A 21,673-nucleotide genomic window follows, 5' to 3' on the forward strand; every position below is an offset into this window, starting at 1 on the left:
GTTTCCGTCCTTCCTCCGGCCTCGACCTTTACTTCCTGACCGCCTCTCTCTTCTTCCACCAGCCGGCACAGCCTCCCAGCCCGCAATTTTCTCCTTGCTCTGCTCGCGCGCTCCAACTTGAAAATTGCTGCACAAGTTGCGCCCGCACCTCCTGTCTCCAGACCGACTGCGATACCAACCGCCTCCGCATGGCAATCGGCCGACTCGCATCGCTTCAAGTTCCTTATCCGCCCGGGTCCTCTTTCCGCCCGCGTTCCGTTTTGGCAGCACCGATACCACGGCGTGCGATAAGTCGAGGTACAATATAGCAACAGCGCTGTTATAAAGTCTCGATGTTTGTCTCGCCACAGAACAATACTTCTGCGAGCGACTATCTCGACTGCCCCGGCTCCGTTTATCTCTATTCTTCGGCCACGGCGATCATACTCCCAGTTTACGCTCGGTCTTCACGGGCAGAAGGTCGCGGCCAACATCCGCCGGCCCATGCTCGGAACTGTCGTATCGCCTTCGCCGCCCTCACGTAAGCAGTTCATCCATCGTGTTTGGATGTGCGCCCAGGCGAATTCTCATGGCTATCCTGCGTCGACACCTGCCATGACGTCTGCTCGACGGTCTCCCCCTTCTGGATGATCGGGATGCCAGGCCTCTGTGCGGCCTGCGCATGGCTGTCCTGCCCGCTACCGCACCTGTACCGCGCCTAGGTGAGATCCTTCAGTTCAAGAAGCACACGCTCTGGATGCATGTAGGCGCGGCAACTGCTGCTCTCGGGATGTCAAAGTGAAGAGGGAAGGGTATCACCATCAGCTGCTGCCATGGGGCAAGTGTCCGTACTGTACAGGGGCGCAACGCTTGGCGCAACTAAAGGGAGCGGTACCGACGACTAAATAGCGAGTCTGCATGGAGGCAACGAGTACAGAAGCGAAGACGCCGCTGAGTATGTGAGACATGCGGCGTGCAGCCCGTGTACTGTATGTAATCCCAGAGGAACAAAAAATAAGCAATACCAGGAGATTGTCCAGTCCGTGAACCAGATGAGAGGCGTATGATACAAAAAGGCGGCCACGATGTTCTAGTTCTTGTTCTTCGTGACCTCCACCGCAATGATAATGGCGACAATAGCAATGATGATGAGGAAGATAACAAAGCAGATCCATCGTTTGTTCCTTGCTGCACGAGCAGACACGACAGCCTTCTCCGTGTATTGCAGACTGTGAGCGCCGGTTGTCAGAAGGAGCATTATTGTGATCAACAACATACGTACCCTGCCTCAGTATCCTTCTCAACTTCTCCGGCAGTTGTCTCGATAACATTAATTTGCTCATCTTGTTGCTCGACGAGGACACTCATCTGAAAACAGAGGCATCAGACCTTCCGACAATACAATTCCACGCTCACGCAGACTCACATCATTGAACAATTGAGCAAGTTCAGAGATCGTCTTTTCAATACGTTTGATGTCCTCGTGCCGCTCCTGGACTTCACGGTATGCTGAGCGCGCTTCACCATACCGGTTGGAGCTCATAAGCTGACATGTCGTCAGCTTCACTCAAACGTGAGCCGTGGGCAGAACGCTTACAGCCTGGCTGAAGATCTGTCCACCCTGATCATCATTGACGACGGCCTTGACCTCTTCCGGCGACGCATCAGGTTTCACTACGACATACTGTGAGTCTAACACAGCACACGCTATGACATTCATGAACGCACCGATCTTGAATTGACGTTCCAGGCGTTGCTTATACTTCGTCCGGTATTGTTGCTCCACGCTCTGGTAGTTTTGGATTGCTTCCACGAACTTCTGCTTCACCAAACCCGTCTAAACACATCCGCCAGTCAGCACACCCGGGTCTGCTTGGCAAGATACGGCGGACTCTTCTCACCTGCTGCTTGCGAATCTGACCATCTCTCCCTGACCCTGCCTGTTTCTCCAATGCCTTGATCCGCCTCTTCAGCATATTGCTCAGGGCGCTGGTGTCTGCAACAAGCTCGTCAAGCTGCTGGGTGACGCGTTGCGTGGCGGCATCGTCCGTATTATCTAGTGACCGTGAGTGGAGGTCGGAGATGCGGGAGACATTGTCGTTGAATGTTCGCAGGTCGTCTTGGATAGAAGAGATCTAAGGGGGACACGGGTATGGGCGTCAACACGGCGGGCCCCGTGGGGGAGACGGGCACACGAACTTCGCTGTAGAACGCGGACATGCTGTCCATGGCGGGAGCATTGAGACCCGTGGTGCTCTCCTTCGTCACTGAATCAAAGCTGTCGGAGCTGACGTCCTGTTGCGCATATGGGTTCGTCCTCTGGGACTGCATGGGGTAGGAGTCGCTTTCGAAACCAGCGCTTTAGCATGATTACTGCGCGAAGTTGCAATACTGTACGTACGTGCCAGTGTTGGCACCCTGCTGTGCCTGCGGGCCACCAGTCATGAGCAACCAGGAACACATATTCAACTGAGTGAGTTCTCCTCACCCTCATTGCTGCAAGTCTGTCTCTGGCCATGCTTGACAACGGCGGTGATTATGAGAAGGTAGGATTTAAAGGTGTGAGGGTGTAGTAGGTGAGTGCGAAGAGATGAAGGACAGAGCAACAATCAATGCTGCTCGTGTCAGAAGAAATGAGGAGGAGGTGAGTCCGAAGGCAATGGGCTGAGGAATGAGCGGCGGGTGCGGTGCTCTTTGAGCAGCTGCGGGCAGTGCAAGGGGCTATTTGTGTTCTGATGGTTTGGGTTCTAGATAGGTAACTATGGGCGCTCGACTCAAACAGGCGCCCGTACTCGGCGCAACTTTGCGAGGGTGGGAAGGGGTGGGAGCTGGAGAGACCAGTGCACCATAAAACAGGAACCACCGCGCCCAGCGGTCTGCACGGGTATCGCTGGTCAAGTGAGAGAATCGGCTGATCATTGTTGTAATACTATACAACCCAATGATATGCTATGCATGATAGGCCTCAATTCCCCATCGCAGCTCGCAGCACCTCAATCTGTCGTTCTACCATTTTGACGTGAGGACCTCCTATTGAGCAGCGGGCCTGAACGCTGTTCTCGAAGCTGAACACCTCGGTGACGTCGGTGTCGAATTTGTCGCTCAGGCCCTTGAGGTCGGCCAATGTGAGATCCTTGAGCGCACATTTTCGCGATTCGGCTAATGCGACAGCTCGACCGGAAATGTGGTGGGTTTCGCGGAACGGGATCTAGGCATCGCTCAGCCTTGAGAGAAATAACACAGCATGCAGAAAAATAACGTACCCCTTTGCGCACGAGGTAATCCGCGAGGTCCGTAGCCAGCATGTCAGAGCTGTCTTCCAGCGCCTGGCTCATTCTATCTGCTTGCACCTGAAAATATGTTACTCAATCGAGATCTGCGCGTCATAAATAAGGGGAAACATACCTCTAATGTCGCGATAACGCCTTCGGCGATTTTTAAGCATGCAGAGATAGTGTCCACTGTGTCAAACAGAGGTTCCTTGTCTTCTTGCAGATCCTTGTTGTATGTTGATGGCAGACCCTTAAGCGACATCATGAAGCCTGACATCTAGAAGGGGGGTCAGTGAACTTCAAGGCTGCAGGACTGGAGGGCTTACATTACCGAAAATCCGACCTGTCTTGCCGCGCAGTAATTCGAGGGAATCAGGGTTTTTCTTTTGGGGCATCATGCTCGAGCCAGTACTACGACATCCTATGAAGCACACATAACTTGCGAAGCCGGCGTGCAAGCTCACCTGTATGCATCGCTTAGCTTAACGAAGCCAAACTCTGCGGTCGAATAGATGATGAGATCCTCCGACAGTCGGCTCAGGTGGGTCATGGTTAAGCTCGCCCACATCATGAACTCGACGACGAAGTCGCGGTCACTGACGGCCTGCATGCTGTTCTCAATGATACCCTGGAAGCCGAGATCCCTTGCGAGAAACTCGCGGTCGAGCGCAAAGCCATTCCCGGCCAAGGCTCCGGAGCCGAGGGGCAGCATCGAAATTCGGGGGACCAGTTGCTGAAGGCGCTGCAGGTCGGCCTGTAGTGGGAATGCGTGCGATAGCAAGAAGTGTGACCACCGTATGGGCTGAGCGCGCTATTGGCAGGCATCGTCAGCGTCCCGGTTACCGTAGGGAGAGCGGGGACGAACCTGCAGATGAGTGTATCCGGGCATCAAGTACTGGATCTCCTTGGCAGCGCGTTCTACCATGACACGGAGCAGCCCGCGGAGGGAGTTCTCGATATCGCTGACCTGTCCAAGCAACCATAGTCTCATGTCCGTCGCGACTTGGTCATTGCGAGATCGACCGGTGTGCAGCTTGCCACCAAGCGGGCCGATGAGTTCGCTGAGACGACGCTCGTTAGCGGTGTGGATGTCTTCATCGTCTGGCTTGATGACAAACTACGGATCACTTCATATGTCAATGGTACTATGCGGCAGCATCACGCTAGACGCACCTCCCCCTTCTCCCATTCCTTGAGCACGAGCTTCAGCCCTTCGACGAGTCGGTTCTGCTCGTCCTGAGTGATGATTTTGGCCCGCGCCAGGGCTCGCGCATAGGAGATGGAGCCTGTTATGTCTGCCGCGTACATTCTCTGATCATATTTCAAAGATTGGTTGAACGCGTGCATCCTGATGCCGGCGTTATATAGACTTCATTCTGAGTTCCACATACGCAAGGATACTCACAGAGGATCTGTGTTCCCCGTGAATCGACCACCCCAGAGCTTTTGCTTTGAGGCTGCGGCAGTCATAATTGCACGAATAAAGACCGCTGGAGGGGGGCAGAAGCTAGGCTGGAACTGGTGGAGGATTGAAGTAGTGGACAGACTAATTTGACGCGTTTGGAACGCGACTTTGATCGTGACTCCCTCGTGTTCATACATGCCCCTGATCGGGCTCGTCGATCAGATGGGTACTATCTCAAGCTCAGGGCGCATAGCTATTACGCCTACAGGACAGATATCCTGCAGAGTAGTGACGAGACCGGTGCATGCATGCGATTCTCAACTTGAGTTCAGATAGGCACCAGGCAACAGCGAAGATAGGAATAGGAGCACATTGATTAGTGACAATGGTAGTACCGCATCTAAGCGTGAAGCGCGTTCATAATCCAAAAAGTGACCAACGCGAAACTGCTCAGGACTACATAAATGGCGACCCGGATGTTGAACGGATTGTCAGTCAGGAACGGGTACGGAACTGAGAACAGAATTGAAGGTCAAGACAAATCAACACCGGTACATATCGCCGATTACTCACATGCACCGTTGAACTGAGCAAGGTACTCGACCCATGACCCATACGTAACGCATGCCACAAAGCATGCCAGCAGTCCGCCATAGACCGCCTGGTTGCGCGAGTACTTCTTTTCAACGAAAAAGAAATCCGTCAAGAGAGCGAGAGCCGGAGCAGCATGCAGGGACAAATCAATGCTGAGCGGGATGCGTTGCAGAGGCACAGAGCTGGCCGACGAGGGAACAGTCTCGTCAGGCCGCGGCATCATCTCGTCTGGCAATGGCTTTAGTATCATCTCCGGTGCGAAGAGATATAGATTCCAATAGACGCTGGTTACGACCACAGCCACCTGAGATGACCGTCATCTTATGTACATGATTTGAAAGACAACAGGACATACCGGCAACGCGACCATGAGGACAATTCGTTTTATGCTTCTGAAGACTATTGGGGTGGCGTGTTAGCAACATGCCCTTTTCTTGTCGGACTAACAGGAATCTGACCTGTGACTGTTGGTAGCAAGTCATGTCCAAGGCCAAAGACCATGCAGAGGAAAGCCATGCTTAGCCTATGTGACAGTCATGACAGAACGCCTCAGTTCTGACAAACAAGCTCACCCGATGATCGTCAAGTATTGGCTATGCCCTCCTTTCTGAGTACGGATGAAGATGTCAAACGGTATCTGACGGAGGTTACTGTAGCCGTAGGCCATGACAGCAGCCGCCACAGAATGGAAGAAGACTGTTTTGAAGGGGGCCATGGTCCTACAGTGAAGAACGGGGCACCGTGAATGAATGCGCGACGCAAGAGTGTCGAAGCGTACTATAAAACAAGGTGGGCCGACTGCAATCTACGTAGACCCTGGCGGGAAGGGTTGCGGGTGGCCGAAAGGGCGTTTAGTGTCATGATGGTCATGTCGTCCCTGTGAAATTCGAGGTCGATGACGCGCTTCCATTTACGCTGCAACTATGGGCGCTTCCTTCGCGTGCACACACCGACGAGTATAGTTGTCCATCTGCTGCCCTTGGGCTCGTAGCTGTTCGCTTTCCCTCTTGAGCTCCTTCGGTTCTCTGCTACTCACGGGCCACTTGTTATCTCACATCGCCCAGTCGTTTGCCCGCTATACGGGCTCTGAACGCCTGGCCACCGCGCGCACACCTCCGGCATACATATTGATGAGAATCTGACGACCAACCATGAGCTCCAACAAGATTCTGGTGACCTACACCTCTTCTCCCGCCTTCCTATCCACCGACCACTGGAAACAAGTCCATGCTGCCCTTCTCTGTCAGTTTCCCCTTCGTACTCTCCACTGGAAATCCCCATCTCGGGCAAATATCGAGACCATCCCTCAAGTGGACGTTAACCTTGTCCCCCTCGAGAGCCTGCGTGATGAGCACACGTCCCAGATACCACAGTCCTTGTTGGACAAGCCGCTCTTAAACGTGTACTTTGTCGTATGCGACGTGCGTATACCATTCGTAAATCATGGGCGCGCACTCAATTCGCAGTTAAGGATAACGACACGTATAAGAACACTGTCAGAAAGCAAATTCGAGACTGGCACGCGTCTGTCAGTCAACGTAAGCATCAGGAGTGGTTACTTGTCCACATAGTACGGCCAGACGGGAAGATAGGGCAGGGGAGGATGTTCCAAATGAAGGCCTCTGTGCTCGACAAGATCAAGGCCGACCTCAATGCAGACAAGAAGGATAGGTTTGTTTCCTTAAAAAATAACGCGTTCTCATTCTGAGCCATCTGCAGATGCATTCAAGTCGCTTGGTCTACCGATTATGAGAACCCAGCAGCATGGGCTGAGCTCATCAACAAATTCAAGGAGGGGATTTTATCAGCCTTCGATTCAGCGTTCACGCAACGGGAAGAAGAGGTCAAACGTTCGGAGGGCCAAAGGCATATGCCCGGCTGGAACTTCTGTACATTCTTCATCCTAAAGGTATGCATCCAAATGTGCCGGTTCGTGGTTTATATATGAACCTCGCAAACACATTAGGAAAGTCTGGCGACGTCTTTCGAAGCCATGAGTCTATGCGAAGAGGCATTACAGCATTATAACGACTTGGAGGCTTCTTTCTTCAGGGTTCTACGGGAAAAGAACCTCACGTGGTTCGGTGCTCTCATCGCTCCAGGCTCTGAAGACGACTCGACCCCACTGCTCTCTGTCAGCAAGAAGCCATACCGCGATTTGATTTTAGCCAATTCGATCTCAATATTCGACTTCCGAGTATACTTGTTAGCAAGACAATGTGCTCTTCTAAGCAAGCTCTCCAGGGTCATAGAGGTCTGCAGGAAAGCCGTTGCATTCCTTAGTGGCTTTGGCCGCCGACTTCGGGAGCTCGAGGTACGAGCGAGGCATATAGCTTTACGTATGTACTCAATATATGACATAGGGCACAATACCTCTGTTCTTTGTGGAGTCGTGGACCTATTCTTCTGCTCTTAGTGTCGTTGAACAGGTCGATACCTGGGCGAATGACGTGAAAATGGGAAAACCAGCCCTGGCCAGGTTCAGTGCTGTCAAAGGCGAGCTTTTGGAACTGGCACAGCAGCAGGTTCGATTGCCTTGTCCCCTCGCGTCCGTTGGAATGTGTCTGATATTTGATATAGCTCGACATTATTGGTATCCGAGTTGGACACCTGCCATCCCGCCCGCCGTTCTCGATAGCCCTCCCTGCTCCAACACCTGAATCAACAGAGGCTCAGGAGCCGCCTCCGGGGAAAATCTCACGAACGGAGCTTCTATCTGCAATAGATGATAAGGAGGCGTTCTTCGATCTGTATGTCCAGATCATCAACCGTGCGATCGAGTTGTATGCAGCAGCTGGTCGTCGGAAGTTCGCCCTCAAGTTGCATGGAAACCTCGCCGCACTCGACCTGTACGTGGCTTCATACATGTCCACATTCTGTTCTCAGTCGGCTTGTAGGGTACGTCAGCGATTGCCGAACGCATTTGATACGTACAAAAGTCTTCCCGCACACTATGCTCCGCATGGGTGGTCATCACTGGAATCCTTCATGCGAATGCAGGCTCTGACGGTGCATACGTCGGCGGAGAAGGCGAGGGACGAGGAGTGGATCCACATCGTATTAGATTTCTTGAGGACATATGTGGAGGATATGGGCAAGGAGCTTCTCATGGACGTCGATGACCAACTATCCTATGTGGTGGGCCTAGTGACCTCTTTGATTGAGGCGGCGCGCGGTTTGCAAGCAGGTAAATCATTTGCTACACCTTGACAATTGCACAGTTCTGATGGCATTGCAATGAACCATATTAGATCTGCTTCACCCTGACCATCCTGCATTATCGTTGACAATTGCCGACAAAGCCGTTCGCCTCGCGGAGTCTCAGGATGGTGCACTATTGGACGTGATCGTTCGCAACCGTTTACCGTGCGTAAGTACATCGGTCGTTCATGTTGCGCGTAACTGACGAGGGTTCAGGATTTATCCGTAGATGAGGTTATTGCAGTGCTCGTAGGCTATGAGGGTGCTCAATTGACATTCTCGACCGACGCGACGACCTTGAATCCTGGGAACAACAAGGTCACATTATTCTGTTCTGTGGGTTTGATCTACACTCGTGAGGGTAGACTATGAATGACCTCGCATTCTAGTCGTCAACCGCGGGCGTGTTTGCTCTTCAAGCAAGCCAAGTCAAAATATCTAAGCTGACCTTCGAGTGGAAAGACGCTAGGCTTCTGACAGCTACCAAGAACCTAAAGCTGAAGGATGTTCCCACCCTGGTTCGCATACCGAAGGACATCCGAGCATTGGACGTGAGGATACGTCCACCTCAACGCAGTATGCTATGGGTCCTGATCACATGTGCGCTTTGACTGATGAAGCCCTGTAGTCGAAGTCGGCGTGCCTGCCAAGATCATGGTCGCCTTGCACACTGGGAGGAACGATATCGTGTCTGCTCAGATCATGCTCTCATCTCCATCAGGCGTCCAGTTTCATTTTTCAGAGGCCAAGCTTGATGGCGATGGTTAGGCAATATTCTATAACAATTGCACAGTAGCTCATCATGCGCAGGTTCGGCACAGCTTGAAATAAATGAAGACGCTCTGACCGTGTCTAGTGTTGAGGCGGATAGTGTGGTCGTAATCTCACTGCCTCACTCTGACGCTTCGTCGTATCACACGCTGGTAAGTCAATCTTTGTTACTAGCACTGCAGCCGGCTCATACTTCTCCAGAGAATCAATGCTGCTTTAGAATACACAACAGTATCCGAGCCAGACATTACCAGGAGGCTCGGCTTTGCCAGATTCGTAGCCACATCACTCCCAATGACGGTCAACGTGGAGGATTTTTTTAGAGGGACAAGGTGCGAGGGAATCGCCAGTTGTATTTGTTTTGTATTGACTCGATTTGTTGCACCACAGACTGTTCACACGGTTTACGCTGTCTACGTCGTCTCATCAGCATGTGCGGATTCGATCGGCCCACCTGGAAACATCGCGAGAGGATGAGGATAACGTCAAGGTCACAGGGTGTCATGCACAGCAGCCTAGCGTCGTTGTATGTATATGGCTATGCTCATACCTTATAACTCGGCTGACAATGATACGAGAGACCATTACCCCATCACAGTCAGGCAAATTCATCTTTCAGCTCGACTCTGCGCGCGGACAAGGTAAGTCGCATTTGCTTGCCTGGATTGCATGGTCCTAACCACTTTACCAGCTGGGGATCCTTTACGGCTACGAATTACTTATCGCATGTTGCGAGAAGGTACGAGATATCAACCATCGTATGCTTGTAGTAGCTAACAAAAATACCCTATGCAGAGGTCGAATCCCTGATTGATGTCTCGATGGCAGCAATAGTCGCCGAAACACCACATCTACTCCCGCATCGGGACCTTCTCATTGACAAGGTGGTAGATGCACTATCAAGTGACGCAAAGTGGATCGAACTGTACGGTATCACTGGCGAGCTGGTTGTTCCGGACATCGTTGAAGAGGAAGGCGATATCGGTGATGGGTTACGCCGATTAAATGCGGTACGTGCTCAGTTTGTCGCCAGATATACTGCTTGTTGAACACGTACTGTAGATCCTTGCCAAGAAACGACCAGGAGATTACCCCTTTGGCGAGTGGCGTGAAATAATAATCCCTGTGGATGTTCCCCGGATGCATGTAAGAGTGGTTGCGGTCGCTTTAACGCTTCTGCTCACCTGACTTCGTCCAGATCCTCGCCGCTGCCCATCTACGTGTCACGCCAAATCCATGGGTATCGCCCCAGGCGAAGAATGCCTCACTGCCTCTGTTCGCCGGCCAGCCAATATCAGCTGTGGTCAGCGTCACCACTTCATTCCACTGGGCACCTCTAGAAGATGAGAAACCCCAAGGCTGTCTTCTCCGTTACGACATCGAAGATATGACTGGGGATTGGCTTGTCAGTGGATGTAAGAGAAGCGACTTCCAAGCTGAGGTATGTAGCTATACCATTCCGTTATATTATGGTATGATTTGACAGTTTAATAGGATGGGTCCACATTCACGATGCCCGTCACGCTCATTGCCCTTCATCATGGAGAACTTTCGTTACCCAAAATTGCCATAAATGCCCTTCCAACTCAAGGTGGTCCTCGAATGGGATCCTCATCGGTACCTAGCTGTGAAACATACCAGATGCATGGTGCAGAGAAGGTCCTGGTGCTTCCTCGGGGAGGCAGAAGTACATTTGTCGTAGATATGGGACTAGAATTATCTCGCATATAATCATACCTCGTAGCTTACATGTAACTTATTGCTCATTTTGTATTCGAGACTGACAAATGACTGTAGCATCTTGAAGCTCGGATTTGTGATTTGAGGTTGTTTGATGTGAGATTACGTAAGCCTCCCCCTTGGGACCTACAACTCTAGAACAATGACAAAGACTCTGTCATAGCTTGGCTTCTACTGTCATCACCACTACTTTGCCATTGCCGATATTCGAATCGGCTGTGTCGTCCGAGAAGGCCTCCAATCCATATATCCACTAACCAGACATAGCAGTCGCATCAAATGAGCAGCACCAATCTCGAGGAGGCGGCTAGCGTCGCTGCAGAATACGTCTCCAGTAAGTGCCACTCACGTCGTACATCTTACCTACGCCAGCATGTGGCTATCGGATATGGACTCTTCGTCAGAAAGTCACTTCTTCGCAGTGCCTCGTTGCAATGACCTCTTGCCGCCATATTTGTGTTTGTGGCGCACTGACACGATCTTCCGTAACACAGGCCTAGATAATCTTCCTAGCGAGACTCAACATTTGCTTTCGGAGATTAGGGTACGTGACTCGCGATCCCACGGTGCGTTTTCAACCGGATTCTTGCCATTCGGACCTTCCTGAACACTGCATATTCCGTGGATCGCACTGTCGCGAATGCACTCGCCTCGCCCCCTGTTTATGGCATCACCGCCGTGGTTGCTCACCACGCATACTTTTCTTCCTCTACCATCGTGACGTCCCGCCAAACCCCGCTCTGTGTAATAGAGCTACAACAGGAGATACAGAAGGAGAGTTCAAAGTTCATCCGCCACTCTCTGCGATCGGGCACTCCAGGGCAGACACTCTCAGCTAAAGATGGCACCATTCCTGAGACAATCAATCAACATTATGCCGAGCTCGACCGCCTTGCTGCAGAGAAAGAAGCTCTTGCCAATCGTCTGGTCCAGCTCATAGAGAGGGCACGAGCGAGGCTTGCGCACGATCTAAGCAAGGTTCTGGCGCTGCAAGGTGACCTGGATCCTGCTACTGCACAGAGCGGATACTCTGCAGCTCGAGATCCAGTCCAGAAGGCAAACGAGATCATACGAAATTCTATAGCAATCCCTGAATTGCCTGCGACACCGGCCGCGAGCTCTGGTCCTCCACAGAAGAGTATGTGCCACCGTTATATATGTGTCCTGCCTGCTCATTTATGTTTGTACCGCTTTCAACTCAAACAGAGCGTAAGACAATGCCCGTAGCTTCCGCAGGGAGCATCAAGCTTCCTAGTCCAGCACCTATGTCGGCAGCACCGTCCTATGGTACCGGGCAGCGGTCCAGGGTACATACCCGCCAGTCGCCGTTACGCTCAAGGCGCGTCACGGAATCTGCAGGACCAGACATTGACGAAGATGCGGAGGGCGAAGACGATCTGGAGGAAGGGATGGACGACAGCGGAGACGCAGAAGACAAGAGGCTTTATTGCTTCTGCCAGAAGCTCTCTTACGGAGAGGTAGGTGATACATCCAGCAGCGATGGGCTAGCCTGCACCTGGGGGATTGCGCTGATTTGTGGGTATCTCGTACAGATGATTGCATGCGACAATGCCGACTGCCGCTACCAATGGGTGAGTGTTCAACTGTATATACCGAGAGCTGCCACTGATTTCGTTCAGTTCCACTTACCCTGCGTCAATTTGAAACCTCCGCTGCCGGAGAATTGGTTCTGCGAGGATTGTATATCGAGGATGAAAGGCACTTCCAGTACGGTGGGTACCGGCCGTAAGGGGCGTAAGAAGTGACGTTCGCATTCTAAACTTTTACCGGATAAGAGGAAGCATTGCTGTACTTCTCGGTTGATACATATGGGCCGATATCATAGCTACCGTGGTCTATGTTGGTGTTGGAACAACGGTGCGACGGCGTGGCGAGCGCGTTTGTCCACGGGCGCAGCGAGCGATCGATTTATACTACGAGGCTATCGCGCCCGAGCTTTCGAGCGAGTTCCTGACCACGCGCTTCAGCAGTTGGAACTTGTGACGTCGGAATCACCGCCTTGGTAGGCTGCGAGCAGCCACCAAATTGGGCGCTAAATGATACTTGGATACGCCAACAGTCACAACAGGCGTGATGTGACAGGTCGTGTTGACCGAGCGCGTCCTCCGGCTACAGCCACCCTCAACCTTCTGCTAGTTCTACGTACCACGATTCTTCTTAGTAAAATTGAAACCGTCATCGACGTTGAGTATGTCCGATCTATCAGACTAGTGAGTGTCTCCGTCTGTTGTTCGTCTATCAGTGAGGTTAATGCCGAACTAGCGAACACGAACGCGAAGCGACAATTGCGCGTAATCGCGAATTGCTAGCCAAGCTTAATTTCTCTGCCGATTTACCACAGGTGAAGCCGAGGGAGCCAACTAAAACCCGCGCGAAACCCGTGCAGCCTACCAAGAAGGCGAAGCCTGCCAAAGATGTGGCTCCCGTGCGGCAGTCGGCGCGTCTTAGACGGCAAGTCGCCGATCCTACCGAGAGCCCCGCGAAGAGAAGGCAACACGAGGTAAGTCTTATTCTTTTCATATGAGTTCTACCATTAAGATAAGAGCTCTCAGAAAGAGGAAGAGGAGAGACGTGCAAAAGAAGCGGAAGAGCGCCTCGAAGCTGAGGAACGTGCAAGAGAGGCCAAAAAGCCAAGGCATCGGGATCTCGATTTGCCAACATTAACAGATGAGCTAGGATATGAGGAGCTTGGCACCTTGAGAACTACACTGCAGGTTACGCTTAAGACAGCCCATCCCAGAGAAGCAACAGCCCAAGACTCATTTGTCTTTGAGGAAGATGAGAAGGAGAATGTTGCCATTGCGGAACTCAAGGAGACCCTGAGCCACTTGAAGGTCGTAGCACGCGCTAAAGTGACTCAGGACAGAGTATACAGCGCAGCCTTTCATCCAGAGCCGACGAAGGACTTGATATTCTTTGGTGGTGAGTCACTCCCTGCTGAGTTTGTGGATATGATATTGACGCATTTGCATAGACAAGCATGGTCAACTAGGAATATGGGATGCGCGAGCCCCGGCCGAGGAAGCCGCTGACGACGAGGAAGATACTACAGCCCTCAGTCGTTCAGACCGCGAGAATGGCAAATATTGGCGTTTGCAGCTTCATTGGCCCGCGACCTCAAAGTCCTCTATATCATCGATCAAATTTGATCCAACCGACGCGCATAGTGTCTGTGCTCCACTCATGGTAGCGTAGGTCATACTGACGAATTGTTTCTCACACTAGGTATACACGAGCTCATATGACAGCACAATCCGGCACCTATCTTTCACATCGGGACAATCTAGTGAAGTGTTCGCGACCGAGGGTGACCTGATCTCATGCATTGACCTCTCGCCAACGGGGAACGAGATGTGGATCTCGGATGCAATTGGCGGTCTGACACATTTGGACCTACGTGTAGACAGGTCGCATGCGAAGTGGTACCAACTATCCGACCAAAAGATAGGCAGCGTTAGCATCAATCCCAGCAACCCCCACTTCCTCGTCACAGCATCGAACAATCGTGCAATGAGGTGAATTACATAATTCTCCTGTTATGAAACCCCTCTCAAGTATCCTGTCAGAATATGGGACACGCGGAAGCTTGCGGACATACCTATCAAGACGCCTCAAGACATTAAGAATGACTTAAATGAGGTGGATCATGACGCGATTGCGGATTTTGTCTCGTCCCCCGAAGGCAAGAGCTGCCTTCGAGCGGAATGGCGGCACAACAAATCTGTCAGCGCGGCGTATTGGGACCCAAGAGGCAGATCGATTGTCAGTACCAGCTACGACGATACACTTAGACGTGAGTATGCTTATGCTGAGTCTGCTGCATGTGGCAAAGCTCATCTTATCCATGACTGTACAGTGTGGGACTTCGATGGTACGCTAATGAAACGCGACGCTACATTCCCTTCCGCAAGACCAATGACTCAGATCAAACATGACTGTCAGACGGTGAGTATAAGGGATGCGTTACTTCCAATGACATTCACCGGAAGCTGATTATAATTGCTTGCAGGGTAGATGGCTCACTGTCTTTAGGGCGCAATGGTCGCCGAATCCCGATGTCTATCCACACTTCACGGCAAGTCGACCAGCGATCTTTATTTGTAGTGGGACTAACATGTGGAGCAGATTGGCAACATGGGACACTCGCTTGATATGTATTCGGCGAAAGTGAGCTCCACACACTTCAGACTTGTAATCACGTCTCACATGAAGCATGTAGGGTGACCTTCTCGCTCGACTCGCCGATCGCAGCCGGTATGTCCTCGCCTCTACATGTTCGCCGCAAATTGGCTCTGATGTCGCTCTTACATAGCATCACTGCTGTGCAAGCAGTGACCTGTTCACATCCCAAGGTAGTTGCGCGAGCCGCGAGCGGCAACGCTAGTGGAAGATGTGTCTTGTGGGCACCTTCAGACGAGTAGTGCCCATGTCAATTCTTTATTTCCTATCATATACGAGTTTTGTATATATTTGATGGTTTGAGTGGCCACACCGATTTTGTATCATTTTATTACTAGGAAAACAAATGGAAGTTCTAAACAAGGCGCATCTACTCGTCTCAGTTGTTGCACTTGGTCTTTGTGACGACAATAAGTAGGCATCTCGTGTATTAATATTTTCGCTCCGGTCTCGTTTTACTGCTGATTATTTGCAGACGCAAGTGGGTACTATTCGAATGGGCATGCCTGCCATTATGCCGTCTCCGGCGTTCGGGCGAGAACAATGACGCATTGACCCAAATGCATCAGATATACATCAGAACATTGGAAAGCTCCGAGTGCGTGCTGTCAAGATTTATCCTTGAGTAACTGTGTCTCCGAGACCTACCTCTCTCACAAGCCCTATCTGAGAATATGGTTGCGCCGTTTTCCCCGGGAATATGGCCGGGCATTCTGCGAGAACTGGTGGAGGGCAAGTATGACACGCTAACAAGATACCTCATCGTATGCAGAGACTTTAATAGCATGACCAGAGAGTGCATTGGGTGAGACATGACATTCACCAACGCAGTAGAGGCCGAGCGCAGTGCGCACCAAGCTGGATGATGTTGTGGACAATACAATGCTGGCGGGGTCCATACACTGTGGTCAATCAAGGGCAGTGCAGAAGGCGAGCAACGAGATGATTCCCCATATGCGAACAGCCGCATCTAAATTCGCAAGAAGAATGTCCACCATGAAGACACTCGAAACTGGTTATGGCCCCGACCCTCGTAATTTACCCTGTGACCTTTCCGGCAGTCAGGCTCCACGTGTTCCCGCCTCTGCACTTCCTGCTTTTGTAAAATTCATCTTTCAGCAAGGATGCTGTTTTGCGCGTCATGGCTTTGACCCAATTGATGTCCCGGGCACCAAGCTCAAGACTCGCTTTCATCAGTATGCACTTCTCCCGCAACATGGAATACAATCCACTCTGATCCATTGTCGCTGGCGACGTTGACTCTGAGGACCAAACGTTCGAAGCACGTGTTCTCCGAAAGATTGAAGTAAAGGCTTTACATGCGAGTTGTAAACGCTTGATCGGGTCCACAATATGAGACGCACATGCACTCTGGTCTGCTTGTAACGACACATCTATGCCGGTCCCCGTTTTCCAGGATTCGTATGTGTCGAGATCAAGGTGATGTAACGAATGCTCAGAGTGTCTGACGAGCCTATTGAGGGAGGCGTCGGACACCGTTGTTACCCCGGGGACGGCCCAGGGGACGGACGAACATTAATACCTCGAAGTTGTTTACTAGTGCCGGTAGTTATGAATAATTCGACAAGATAAGCCACGGAGCGAGGGTCGGAGTTCGTATCAAGCCAGATGTCAGTTCGACAGCCACCAAGCCTGATGATAAATCCGGATGCGCCGGGACGCTTCACAACGTGCATGTCGACATCAATCGGAGGCTTACAGGAGGCGAACAAAGGTTGTGACTGAGGGAAAGGTGACACCAGAGAGATGTAGTATTCGAACAGCACTCCACACTAGAAACGCCTGCGTAGGACCACGAGGAAGATGCGGGCATTTGTGGTCACCGACGGCTGCTATGAGGTCAACGAATTCGACGAAGGAGGGAGTTGGCACAGAAACGTTATGCAGCCTCTGCACTCGAGCTGTGTGCGCGGCAGAAGGCAGAATTCGGAGACAGTGGAAGCGTCGAAAGGTTGCTGAGTGAACCGTGTATCGTAGAGAGTGAGCACTTTGAGGCGAGGGGAGGGCACACACCAGCCGATCAAGCGTCAGAATTGTAGGGAAGTCGACGTTATGAGAGGAGAGGAGAGTGATTGAGGGGAAGCGAGCCAGATCGCGAAACACGGCGTCGGCATCGAGATCACGCGCCCGCCACAGCGCGTTGGGGATGTTAAGCATGTCAACAAAAAGCCATCTCCCTGCGAGCCTTGCCCCGAACGTCGCCAGATGTAGAACGGGCCCGCGCTCGTCTTCCCTTTTTCGCTGTAGATCCTCACCCGTTGCGGCCCACCACACCGCCGCATCTCACCGCCGCCCGAAATGCCCTAGATCCCCTGTTCGTGGCGGTGGGGGTCTGGGTACGAGATAAAGGTCCGAGCTCGTAACTAAAGAGCCCCGCCTTGCGGTAGCCTCATGGCTCGTGCATGCGAATCAGGTGCGATGTGCCGGAAGGTGCGCGCTGTCACTCAGCGTCGCGCTGCAGGCAATGTCTCGGGGAGTCAGAGTTGACCGCGCTCGACTCTATTTACGAACGCGTTGCCCCCAACAAGCGGAGAAGTCACGACTCCACAAGTCTATACTGACAAGAGATATGATGATCAATCTAAGTCGTATTGTAACCTGCTCACCGTGCGTCCAGGTACATACTGTTGCTGGATGGCTGGGAGACCTCGTAGCTGTACTCCCCTGAAACACACAAATATCACGACTGAACGTCACCAGATTATGTTCACCCTCACGACTCAGACTGTTAGAAGATGGACGATGCGTTGAGCTTGAGGCTTTGAGGCCTTGCATCCGTCGATTTATAGATAATGAGAGACGTCTATGTCTGGGGCCTTAGCGAAAGCGTCAGCTGCGCAATGTCCTGGGTAGAAAGCTACATAATGCACTCTGTGCAGAGTGTTGATCATATTACCATCCGTCCCATAAATCCCAATAAAGACGTCCTCGATCCTGCTCGGGCAGGATTTTATCTGTTGCGCGTTCTCGTACACCTCTGGGCCGACACCCTCCAGCAGGACCGCATTCAGCGGGTACGTCGCGTCAGAGACAAGGATCCCCGAGAACGCGAGAACGCCCACTGGCAGCGCGCCGCACACAAATGCGCTCGACCATACCATCATGACTACTGGTCGCAAGAGCTGATCAAAACAACTGTTGATAATTCCGCTGCAGTTTGTGAAACAACAAGAATCGGTGTCACTGTACCAACAATGTCCCTGCCATCACGACGCACGCTATGGCTACATATGGCGACAGGCGTTCTCCTGCAGGTACACATCAGCACCGACATAGCCAAAGACCGAGGTTGAGCGAACCTATGCGCGCAGACATCCAGAATAAACCCAGGAATCTGACAGTTGCGTCCATCTATCGTTAGTCTAGTGCGCATGGTTATTCTGCGTGAGGACGCACCCCTCCTTGTTTCGGTCAATGAGCCTCGGTATGACCGCGCGGACGTACGTGCATGTGCAGATCATAAGCAGGATGACGAGGAGCAGTGACTGGAAGTTGAAAAGCGCGGACTAGTTATCCGCTCCATCAGCACCTACAGCCGCATAGAGAGGGATTTGAAGTTCAGTACCATGTTGTTGCACAGTAGCGGGCGGCGCAAAACAGGGTATTGAGGAAATGGCTGGGGAAAAAGTCGTCACCTGAGCGATTCGAACACTCGCGGGCAAAGCCCAACCGCTTACGGCTAATAATAGCAGGCGATCCCGTTAACCACTCCGGCAAAGTGACCTATTATTTAGACTAACTCGACCTGTACATACAAACAATGTATCTTTGGCTTTCTTGCGCTCTTACCACCGCATCTAAAGTACCTGACCATAACACTCGAGAGAAGTCAGGTCTTCCTTCCGGATAACGTATGGCACCCCGCAAGTCTCGTCTGAATCAAGTCGCTATGAGTACTCCTCTGCCTCGTGCGACAGCGAATGTCCAGTTCCCTGCAATAACGCAGAAGCACAGATTGGAGGCGCGTACATTCCTAGAGGACCAGATCATACTGCTCGATGTTAGTTGAGATCATCAGAGATGCTATCATTCACTGCGTCTGCTGAATCGCTCACAGGGTGTTCTTTCACCTGAGGAGTGCAAGAACTATGTCAAATTTATTGACAATCAACCATTGGAGCTGACACCACCAAAGAAGAGAGGAGAGGCGGCAAGAGTCAACTGTACGCCTTCGTGCTTGCTATCCGGAAGACTATGCTCACCAGCCGTCCTTCAAAAGATAGGATATCAATTACATCAACTGAGATGGCAAACCGGCTGTACGAGGTACTGTCTCCCCACCTACCGCCTTTCCCTTATCCAGAATCCGCAAAACGACCTGGTACCTCAACACGTCCTGCGCATTCATTTAACTCCAATATCCGCTTGTATAAATACACCCCCGGACAGTACTTTGGCCAGCACTATGACGATACTGTGTGTGACTCTGTGACGGGTGCGAAGTCGGAATGGACTCTGCTTGTGTATCTCACGGGCGCGGAAGACGGTGTGAAGGGCGGACAGGTGCATCCTCCATGCGTGAATTGAATGTCTCGCCAACATGCTCATTTACTTTTACGACTCGACAGACATTGTTCTTTCGCACCCACAGAGGTAACGCAAGCGACGCGATGGTGCCGCCACTGAAACGAGGGATGGCTCTGTTGCATCGGTCAGTTTCGCTGTCTGTTCGAGACGAATCTGCTGATGCTGTCTACCTGTTGTGATGAGTCAGTCATGGTCCTGAATGTCTTCTGCACGAAGGATCGCCGGTGCTGGAAGGGGTAAAATATGTCCTGCGCTCAGATCTAATGTTCATGGACTAACGTACCCGAGTTCGGGCTGCCGCGATGGGACTTGGCGCATAAACGGACGGGAAACAAGTCAAGAGCGAAACTACCGTCTCCCCTTTGACTTCTTTTTGGTAGGCATTCCAGCCTCAACAACATCATCATCCCTGTCCCTGTTGTCCGCGCCTCCTTCCTCGTTCCTTCTTCGCTTCCGGACATGACCTCTCTGCCCCGCCTGCTCTTTCAGCTCATTTACTGCCACCCTGCCTGCTTCGTCCACCCTTTCTCTGAGTAATGCAATTTCTTCTGCATCAGTCGGCCACAGCTCCATCTTCTTGCCGATTGTCGTCTCGATGCGCTGGATGAGCTCAACATCGTACTGCGTTACGAGCGTGATAGACTTTCCCGAACGCCCGGCACGCGCCGTGCGTCCTACACGGTGAATGTAGTCTTTCGAATGAGTCGGGATGTCGTAGTTTATCACAACATCGACGTGTGGAATGTCCAGACCACTGTAATACTTGTAAGCGAGAGATAGCCTAAAGCCTGTTCACGACAGTTCTTACCGGCTCGCCACGTCTGTCGCCACCAAGACTTTGCGTCCCCCACTCTTGAACTTGCCCAGTGCACCCAGCCGGGCACTCTGGCTAAGTTGTCCGTGCAGCGGCACTGCTGGAAAGCCCAGAGTTCGCAGTATAATTGATAGCCTGCCAATTAGGCGATCAGTATCGAGACGAGGTGCTTGTATGAATAACATACCGCTGAGCATCATGGACGGTCCTTGTGAAGATGATGATAGAATTCTGCGCTAGTATATTCGCTAGGTATATGAGATGTACGTCCTTTTGAACCAACGGAATGAAGAGGTAGTATTGCAATAGCGTTGATACAGTAGAGTACCTTTAGGAATAGGAGATGAATGATGCCTTTAAAGATTCATGGCGAGCTGGACTCACTTTTCGGATACTTCGACTCGTACAGGATTTGACAAACTTGCTCGTTGCAGCTTGGCAACCTTAGTCGTCATAGTCGCCGAGAATAGGTATGTGGTGCGCTCCCTCGGGATAGCCTTCAGGATTTTGTCAATGATAGGACCGAAGTCCATGTCCAGCAATCTATCCGCCTCATCCAAAACCTGGGACGCAGTAGAGAGTGTTAGGCTCGCTTGCGAGGAATCTAACTGTCGTACTCACCAGAAACTTGAGTCCTCTCAAGCTAAAACCCTTTGTGTCTTCTAAGTGATCATTCAGACGACCCGGCGTGGCGACTACGATGTGAGGCCGCTTCGCTAACGCGACCGCCTGGGCCATCTTATCCATCCCTCCTACAAGCGTCACACACCGCACGCCCATCGCGGACCCCAGGGCTTCTATTTGCTGAGATATCTGGTATGCCAGCTCGCGGGTCGGCGCCATTATGCATGCAAAGAGCCCCTTGGGCTCCTCCCATAGCTTCTGTAGGATCGGGAGCGCGAAGGCGGCAGTCTTCCCGGAGCCGGTAGACGCTACGCCAATGATGTCTCTGCCCTGGAGTGCATGCGGGAGTGCTTGCACTTGTATTTCTGTGGGGATCTTGAAGTTCAGCTGCTCTAGGGCTTCCAGGAGTGGGTCAATGAGCCCGAGAGATTTAAAGGTCGGCGCGGGAGCCTGACTAGGAGACGCGGATGTTGAAGCCTCTTCAGGAGACGGCATAGCTAACACACAGATGCAGGAAAGCAATAG

At 51.9% G+C, this 21,673-nt stretch overlaps 10 protein-coding genes and 1 non-coding gene across 11 annotated transcripts; 3 read left to right on the forward strand and 8 right to left on the reverse strand.

The window, feature by feature from the left end:
* Positions 1 to 779: 779 nt before the first annotated feature.
* POSPLADRAFT_1178730 (hypothetical protein) lies at positions 780 to 2,497 on the reverse strand (the record flags this gene model as incomplete). The annotated part of the gene is made up of 8 exons (XM_024488612.1): positions 780 to 1,208; positions 1,262 to 1,347; positions 1,406 to 1,525; positions 1,577 to 1,653; positions 1,708 to 1,816; positions 1,881 to 2,114; positions 2,179 to 2,323; positions 2,439 to 2,497. 8 exons carry the CDS (start codon positions 2,495 to 2,497, stop codon positions 1,070 to 1,072), a joined length of 969 nt encoding a protein of 322 aa, XP_024341885.1. The 3' UTR covers positions 780 to 1,069.
* Positions 2,498 to 2,944: 447 nt separating this feature from the next.
* POSPLADRAFT_1044502 (hypothetical protein) lies at positions 2,945 to 4,721 on the reverse strand (the record flags this gene model as incomplete). The annotated part of the gene is made up of 8 exons (XM_024478554.1): positions 2,945 to 3,187; positions 3,243 to 3,329; positions 3,385 to 3,528; positions 3,578 to 3,662; positions 3,716 to 4,062; positions 4,117 to 4,368; positions 4,425 to 4,599; positions 4,657 to 4,721. 8 exons carry the CDS (start codon positions 4,719 to 4,721, stop codon positions 2,945 to 2,947), a joined length of 1,398 nt encoding a protein of 465 aa, XP_024341886.1.
* A 335-nt stretch (positions 4,722 to 5,056) lies between these two features.
* POSPLADRAFT_1134583 (hypothetical protein) lies at positions 5,057 to 5,965 on the reverse strand (the record flags this gene model as incomplete). Its single annotated transcript, XM_024484495.1, has 5 exons — positions 5,057 to 5,169; positions 5,230 to 5,554; positions 5,606 to 5,649; positions 5,709 to 5,773; positions 5,823 to 5,965. 5 exons carry the CDS (start codon positions 5,963 to 5,965, stop codon positions 5,057 to 5,059), a joined length of 690 nt encoding a protein of 229 aa, XP_024341887.1.
* Positions 5,966 to 6,401: 436 nt separating this feature from the next.
* Positions 6,402 to 12,989, forward strand: POSPLADRAFT_1044504 (hypothetical protein; the record flags this gene model as incomplete). Its single annotated transcript, XM_024478555.1, has 28 exons — positions 6,402 to 6,671; positions 6,722 to 6,788; positions 6,822 to 6,921; positions 6,970 to 7,159; positions 7,217 to 7,564; positions 7,614 to 7,775; positions 7,831 to 8,148; positions 8,251 to 8,437; positions 8,502 to 8,620; positions 8,668 to 8,787; positions 8,841 to 9,051; positions 9,080 to 9,214; positions 9,262 to 9,374; positions 9,424 to 9,554; positions 9,613 to 9,748; positions 9,821 to 9,863; positions 9,914 to 9,961; positions 10,018 to 10,232; positions 10,285 to 10,368; positions 10,421 to 10,663; positions 10,717 to 10,909; positions 11,457 to 11,506; positions 11,983 to 12,100; positions 12,169 to 12,440; positions 12,516 to 12,554; positions 12,603 to 12,695; positions 12,809 to 12,861; positions 12,884 to 12,989. 28 exons carry the CDS (start codon positions 6,402 to 6,404, stop codon positions 12,987 to 12,989), a joined length of 4,164 nt encoding a protein of 1,387 aa, XP_024341888.1.
* A 184-nt stretch (positions 12,990 to 13,173) lies between these two features.
* On the forward strand, positions 13,174 to 15,404 carry POSPLADRAFT_1044505 (hypothetical protein; the record flags this gene model as incomplete). The annotated part of the gene is made up of 11 exons (XM_024478556.1): positions 13,174 to 13,193; positions 13,226 to 13,274; positions 13,325 to 13,483; positions 13,536 to 13,905; positions 13,958 to 14,151; positions 14,209 to 14,498; positions 14,550 to 14,776; positions 14,840 to 14,928; positions 14,993 to 15,150; positions 15,203 to 15,237; positions 15,316 to 15,404. 11 exons carry the CDS (start codon positions 13,174 to 13,176, stop codon positions 15,402 to 15,404), a joined length of 1,680 nt encoding a protein of 559 aa, XP_024341889.1.
* A 1,046-nt stretch (positions 15,405 to 16,450) lies between these two features.
* Positions 16,451 to 17,218, reverse strand: POSPLADRAFT_1038931 (hypothetical protein). Its single transcript, XM_024477463.1, has one exon. The coding sequence runs from the start codon at positions 16,857 to 16,859 to the stop codon at positions 16,665 to 16,667; it is 195 nt and encodes a 64-aa protein (XP_024341890.1). The 5' UTR covers positions 16,860 to 17,218; the 3' UTR covers positions 16,451 to 16,664.
* Positions 17,219 to 17,633: 415 nt separating this feature from the next.
* On the reverse strand, positions 17,634 to 18,398 carry POSPLADRAFT_1038932 (hypothetical protein). The gene has a single exon (XM_024477464.1). The coding sequence runs from the start codon at positions 18,285 to 18,287 to the stop codon at positions 17,967 to 17,969; it is 321 nt and encodes a 106-aa protein (XP_024341891.1). The 5' UTR covers positions 18,288 to 18,398; the 3' UTR covers positions 17,634 to 17,966.
* POSPLADRAFT_1135310 (hypothetical protein) lies at positions 18,364 to 18,689 on the reverse strand (the record flags this gene model as incomplete). The annotated part of the gene is made up of 3 exons (XM_024484573.1): positions 18,364 to 18,431; positions 18,483 to 18,517; positions 18,580 to 18,689. Coding segments are annotated over 3 exons (213 nt in total), but the record flags the coding sequence as incomplete, so codon positions are not given.
* Positions 18,690 to 18,812: 123 nt separating this feature from the next.
* Positions 18,813 to 18,906, reverse strand: POSPLADRAFT_t45. Its single transcript has one exon. It is a non-coding gene; the product is annotated as a tRNA-Ser (tRNA).
* A 166-nt stretch (positions 18,907 to 19,072) lies between these two features.
* Positions 19,073 to 20,280, forward strand: POSPLADRAFT_1073350 (hypothetical protein; the record flags this gene model as incomplete). Its single annotated transcript, XM_024482597.1, has 5 exons — positions 19,073 to 19,183; positions 19,241 to 19,346; positions 19,403 to 19,686; positions 19,752 to 19,834; positions 19,898 to 20,280. 5 exons carry the CDS (start codon positions 19,073 to 19,075, stop codon positions 19,986 to 19,988), a joined length of 675 nt encoding a protein of 224 aa, XP_024341893.1. The 3' UTR covers positions 19,989 to 20,280.
* POSPLADRAFT_1053878 (hypothetical protein) lies at positions 20,059 to 21,643 on the reverse strand (the record flags this gene model as incomplete). The annotated part of the gene is made up of 5 exons (XM_024480458.1): positions 20,059 to 20,464; positions 20,519 to 20,659; positions 20,712 to 20,852; positions 20,909 to 21,087; positions 21,146 to 21,643. 5 exons carry the CDS (start codon positions 21,641 to 21,643, stop codon positions 20,059 to 20,061), a joined length of 1,365 nt encoding a protein of 454 aa, XP_024341894.1.
* Between the last annotated feature and the right edge of the window lie 30 nt (positions 21,644 to 21,673).

This window comes from Postia placenta (assembly GCF_002117355.1).
Source record: "Postia placenta MAD-698-R-SB12 unplaced genomic scaffold POSPLAscaffold_3, whole genome shotgun sequence".
NCBI lineage: Eukaryota > Fungi > Basidiomycota > Agaricomycetes > Polyporales > Adustoporiaceae > Rhodonia > Rhodonia placenta.